The sequence below is a fragment of the Rosa rugosa genome, chromosome 1 (assembly GCF_958449725.1).
Source record: "Rosa rugosa chromosome 1, drRosRugo1.1, whole genome shotgun sequence".
NCBI classification, from domain to species: Eukaryota; Viridiplantae; Streptophyta; class Magnoliopsida; order Rosales; family Rosaceae; genus Rosa; species Rosa rugosa.
Window position 1 is genome coordinate 63,873,098 of NC_084820.1, and position 2,874 is coordinate 63,875,971.

General features: G+C 38.4%; 1 protein-coding gene across 4 annotated transcripts; it reads left to right on the forward strand.

Moving 5' to 3' along the window:
• The first annotated feature begins 1,227 nt into the window (after positions 1 to 1,227).
• LOC133744515 (BTB/POZ domain-containing protein At3g22104-like) lies at positions 1,228 to 2,874 on the forward strand. 4 transcript variants are annotated; one of them, XM_062172613.1, is made up of 3 exons: positions 1,229 to 1,383; positions 2,027 to 2,174; positions 2,241 to 2,874. In XM_062172613.1, the coding sequence occupies exons 2-3, from the start codon at positions 2,121 to 2,123 to the stop codon at positions 2,733 to 2,735; spliced, it is 549 nt and encodes a 182-aa protein (XP_062028597.1). In that variant the 5' UTR covers positions 1,229 to 1,383; positions 2,027 to 2,120; the 3' UTR covers positions 2,736 to 2,874. The 4 variants fall into 4 exon arrangements, 3 of the variants coding, with proteins under 3 accessions (XP_062028597.1, XP_062028607.1, XP_062028602.1); XM_062172623.1 differs by having other exon boundaries at positions 1,256 to 1,383; positions 2,121 to 2,174; XM_062172618.1 differs by having other exon boundaries at positions 1,264 to 1,383; positions 1,633 to 2,174.

Sequence of the window (2,874 nt, forward strand, 5' to 3'; positions counted from 1 at the left end):
CTTGATGACTTCATGTTTATAACTCCCCAACCAAGAAGCTGCTCTTACTCGGGGACTTCGGGGACTTGTAGATACCTCTACTAGCAAGGCTAGTTTGCTACCTCACCAGGCATAAACAACACCCTCGTGGGATCCAACCGCTACTTGCATCTTGTAGCCCTATGTTCAAGCTACGCGACGGTATCCAGAAGTGGCAAATACGGCACCGGGAAGCCACCTTTCCGACCTTGCAAGGTTGCCTTCACAACATGGCTTCAAGACTAGAATAGTGGGTTCTTGTCCCACATCTAAGAAAATGTAAAGGAGATGGTTTCCTTCACCTATAAAGGGAACTCTCCTCCCACTTAGAAAGACATTCCATATCCAACACTCCATTACACACTTTGTAATCCCAAACACACATACTACAACATTCAAGTGGCGACGTAGTTTCCCGCTAAGGCGGGAAACGAACCACTATACTTCGCTTGTGTCGTTCTCTCTCTCTCTCTCTCTATCTCTCTCTCTCTCTCTCTCTCTCTCTATCTCTCTCTCTCTCTCTCTCTTACGTTAATTAGACCCCCTCGGTCACTACCCCTCGGTCACTTACATTAACATTATGAAATTTCATCAACAGTACATGCATGTTAATTTCTGAATGAAAATTTTGTTACAATATTAATAACAAATTGTTCACAAACATGTAACAATGTCCTAAATTGAGTAATCATCTCAAACAAAACTAAGATTACACTTAAAATTACTCATATTACCGCAATGACAACAAATGTGTTGTCATATTTGTAAATGTGTACGTGACATGCATGTAAGTACTTGAGAATTTCCCGAATTGAGATTATTTATTTCAATGTATTAACGTAGTGTTTCTATTTCTTGCAAAGTTTTAAGACTGATTATTCGGATTAATGGCAGACGGTGTAAGCTTCCTCCTTCATGGCTTCTCTATCTCTCCCTCTCGTCCAATTCCCAAAATCGACGTAATTTCTCAGATGATTTGCGAGATATATATCCAATGGTTAATTCGTCCTTATTTTCGTCTTCTTCCCGCAAAAGCAAACATATATTAGTTTTTTTTTTTTTTTTTTTTTTAGAATGAACATTAATTATATTAGTTGAGTAATATTGAAAATGATCAGAGTGCGCATTTGATTGTAAACGTCTTTGTACATACATGGTTACTAGACGATTTGTTTGGGCTTTTTCTTTATTATCATGGGCGGCTTGGGCAAAGGGTCCGCGGTTGAATAGTATTTGCTAAAAGGAACGGGGTTAAACAGCGAGGTGTACGATGTCGTTTTTCCGCCCCTGTTCTAACTTCTAACTGAAATGGAGAAGAAGACTTGAGCAGAGAAGACAAAGCAAACTAGTTGCAGAAACATCAAAGTAAGTTTCGTCTCCAATTCTGAACTCGTCTTCGTCTTTCAATCTTCGTTTCACTGCTTATTATTCCCCTTTTATCAATCTTATTACTCTCTTGGGTATTTTGCATTTTCTTTACTGTTTTGATCTGTCTGATCGATTGCTTGGGGGTTTAATTTAGTGATTTGAAGCTTTTGCACATATGGGTTCACATGATATGAATATATATGGTTCAAATTTTCCTGATATTATTCTGTTGTTTGTACTTTTCAGTGGACTTTGTTATTTCAGAACCTTTGCTAGTCTGCTAGGAATATGACTATAGGAGTCTGTTGATGATGATTTAAATTTAAGAGAGCTAAATAGTTATTGCTGGAAAGGCTGTTAATGCTGTCATTGATTAATCCAGAGAGCGCAGTGTACTATCCAGATCTAAAATACATTCTGTATTCATTAGTAAAGGCAATGAACATCGAAACAAAATGAAGTCTGTCTTCTGGTTTTGTTCTGGGGATATACCAGCACCCTACATTTGTTTCAGCCATGAGGCCGATGCTTACATTTATTCTTCTTTTATCGTATTACTGTCTCAGTGTCTCCTCTATTTTCTCTTCACATTGCTGTTGACCATCGTTTTATGATCTCTGGTTGTCATTTGCACACCCAGTTTGCGCTCTCTGTATCAACCTCTCTGGAAGGGCCACTCGAGGCATATTAGGCGCACTTTACCATATCTTTGCCTAATATTGAAATTTTAGCAGATGGCAGAGCTGGCTGCTCGGAAACATGTTCAATTCATTCTATCAGAAGCAAAGGTCGAATTTGAATCCAAGTACACATATAGATGTTTTGCTTGTTATAGGTAACATGGTTTGTTATAGGTACATGGAGGATTGTCCGAAGAGGAAAAGATGAAACTCTGTTGTTTATTGAACTATGAGAAGCTCTCGGAAGAAGCTTGCATACACCTTTCTCAGAATGCAAAATTCCCATCAAAATCAGCAGTCCAAGCTCTCATTTCTCAGCAAGTCAAGCTTAAGAGCTTATTTCATGCCACTAACAATCCCAAGTCCTATGGTGACTCCCCTTTTAGTGTCACTGAGGTAGATAATGAGGGAAGGAATGGTCATGATTCCAATGAACAACGCGTTCTTTATGCTGGAAAACTTGATCTCTCGGCTGACAACGAGAAACTGAGAGAACATTTACATGGTATGCAGCGGAGGGTCATGGAGTTGGAAAAAATGTGCAAGAAAATGCAAACCCAAATGGCAAAGTTCACAAAATCAAGAGTGTTATCAAGCCACAGTCATGCAAGATCTTTCCCCAAACTCTTTGTTCATGATAGTTTTGCATTTCATTTTATTTTTTTATGAAGTACTATATCTCATATATGTATAGCAAAAAGGAATGGGTGGGGGTTTATGACTTTTTGTGTTTGTAACAGTTTTTTCTTCCTTTTCTGTATAACTCTTGGTTGTATACAGTTACAGAAAGAGAACTGCTGTTGAATCA

Excerpts from the sequence above, each read along its gene's own strand:
- LOC133744515 (XM_062172613.1), top strand. The coding sequence starts at position 2,121 with ATGGCAGAGCTGGCTGCTCGGAAACATGTTCAATTCATTCTATCAGAA. Across the intron at positions 2,175-2,240 it reads TCATTCTATCAGAAGCAAAG|GTACATGGAGGATTGTCCGA; the intron begins GTCGAATTTGAA and ends GGTTTGTTATAG.